This window comes from Musa acuminata, chromosome BXJ3-5, assembly GCF_036884655.1.
Source record: "Musa acuminata AAA Group cultivar baxijiao chromosome BXJ3-5, Cavendish_Baxijiao_AAA, whole genome shotgun sequence".
In the NCBI taxonomy this organism is placed as follows: Eukaryota; Viridiplantae; Streptophyta; class Magnoliopsida; order Zingiberales; family Musaceae; genus Musa; species Musa acuminata.
The window spans coordinates 37726053-37728533 of NC_088353.1; the positions used below are offsets into that span (position 1 = coordinate 37726053).

Consider the following 2481-nt stretch of genomic DNA (forward strand, 5'->3'; position numbering starts at 1 on the left):
AAACCTGCATATGATGCTACTATGCCCCGTACTGGTTAATTTAAATGACGATCAAAATGAAAATAAATCCTCTGAAAGCAGAGTTGTTAGATCGTAAAAGACAGTTGACTTTTACTACTGTAGCAGCTGCCTAATCGGTGCTGCAACCGTTGTCGATCCCAACTATTTAGACCTAATGCCGCCTCTACAGAAGAACAGGAGGCAGTTGCCATGGTCCACTTATAACCCAAGAACATGGCTTGCATGAACAAGAAAGCAGAGTCGAAGTACTCTACTGCGATGAAATTTAAAGTCACATTAATAAACTATTGACATGATTTTTTTGACCTATACCTATATAATATTCTCATTTATGGATTCCTTTATAATGTAGAACAAATATTTTTGGCAGAGATTTCTTTGTCCTCCGCAACCATGGGACATGAACTCCTTCATCAGTATAAACCAGAAACATAGAAGTCGAGGAGTAATATTCTCGCATGACCACCTTATGCCGCATGATCCGAACCTGCAAGCACGTCGCCGCCGTCCTTGTAATCTATCTTAATCCGTAGAAATCCGTATATCTAATTGATCTCGATGACATCCCGTAGAAAGTCCCACCGTTGACTTGTTAGTTTTATCGAAATTTAGCATTTCAAACACTATTTATGTGCAGATGCCGTGGCAGATGCAGTCCCACTGTTTCCGGTTGCTGCAGAAAATCAACGAGAACGATGGCTTCCCTACTGTGGCCGTGCAGCCTTGTCTTCTTCCTCGTTTCTACTGCGACGGTGTCGTCGGCCCTTTCCTTGCCGATACCAAGTCTCAGGTTTCAGCCGGGTCCATGGAGATACGCCCACGCTACATTCTACGGCGACGAGTCGGCGTCGGAGACCATGGGTACGTAGCTACGGATCTACCACGCGGGCTGGTCCTCGGCTTTCGTTGTTCTTTCCACGTTGCTCACCGGGGTTTCTTCCGCGTAGGTGGAGCTTGCGGGTACGGGAACCTCTTCAGCTCCGGGTACGGGATCGCGACGGCGGCGCTTAGCTCGACGCTGTTCAATGACGGATTCGCCTGCGGGACGTGCTACCAGATTCGGTGCAGAGGGTCGCCGCATTGCTACGGGAGCTTCCCAATCATCACGGTGACCGGCACCAACCTCTGCCCGCCTAACTGGGCCCAGCCCTCCGACAACGGCGGGTGGTGCAACCCCCCCAGGAGACACTTCGACCTGTCGAAGCCGGCGTTCATGCAGATCGCATATTGGAGGGCCGGCATCGTCCCCGTCATGTACCGCAGGTACGTACGTAGATGGATCTCCGCCAGCACAGGTGGCGTCGGTGTTGACGTCGCTTGGGAATCGCTGCAGGGTGCCCTGCGTAAGGAAGGGAGGGATCCGGTTCTTGCTCCAGGGTAACGAGTACTGGCTGCTGGCCTTCGTGATGAACGTGGGAGGGGAAGGAGACGTGGGAAGCATGTGGGTGAAGGGGAGCAACACGGATTGGATGAGGATGAGCCGCAACTGGGGAGCCTCCTTCCAGGCCTTCTCAAGGCTCGGGGGGCAGTCGCTCTCCTTCAAGATCACCTCCTACACTACCAGGAAGACCATCATCGCCACCGACGTCGCTCCCTCCACCTGGTACTTGGGAATGACGTACGAGGCCGACGTTAACTTCGCGTGAGGGAAGCACATAAGTGCCTGTAAAATGTAAAGCCTGTCGTGATGGTTCCTTCTACTACTTGTGTTGCCGCTTGATGTTTCCTTCTCTTACATATGACTCTTTTTGCTGGAGCTTTGATGGGGAAAGCCCAACGTTGCCAATGTTGAAGTAAAGAAGAAACTAGAAATCTCACGCTAGATAATATAGCAAACACTTCTGTGCAGCATAAGAAAAAGAAACAAACATGAACATATTCGCCATGTAAAAACAAAAAAAACTTGGTTATGATAAAAGAAGAGATCAAGGATTTGGAATAGTCATCATTAACAGGTGGTGAAAGTATAATGAAGGAGATCAAAACGACTTCACCGTTGACCTATCAAGTTGGTTGACTTTTTACCTTCACTTTTTTTTTTTATTCTTCAGCTTAGAAGTATATAATTTACAAGTGTCTACTTCTCGAAGGCTTCCCTCTCATCCTTATTGTGGTCTATCAGACAAGAACATATCCTATTAAAGTGATCTCTCTGTAAGTTCTAGAGATAATTTATTCAGGGATATTTCCTCATCCATATCCTACCAATTTTAATTTTGTGGTCAATTTACTACCATTATAATTGTAATTTCTAGACCATACGGTCTGTGGACATAGCCCTCAGATACACCACCGGGGCTTAGCATAAATGTAAACAACACTTGCATAACTCATATTATATTACCATATTAAAGCTTTTTTTGATACCTCTTATACATATATCTCTCTCCAGTTGGATGAATAAAAAATAAATATTTGGATGAGTGATGATTGAGAGGTGATGGGAAGAATCTTTTTTTT

The 2481-nt window shown here is 46.5% G+C and overlaps 1 protein-coding gene across 1 annotated transcript; it reads left to right on the forward strand.

Moving 5' to 3' along the window:
* Positions 1-696: 696 nt before the first annotated feature.
* Positions 697-1783, forward strand: LOC103985939 (putative expansin-A30). Its single transcript, XM_009403793.3, has 3 exons — positions 697-882; positions 969-1284; positions 1355-1783. Exons 1-3 carry the CDS (start codon positions 717-719, stop codon positions 1665-1667), a joined length of 795 nt encoding a protein of 264 aa, XP_009402068.1. The 5' UTR covers positions 697-716; the 3' UTR covers positions 1668-1783.
* The last annotated feature ends 698 nt before the right edge of the window (positions 1784-2481 follow it).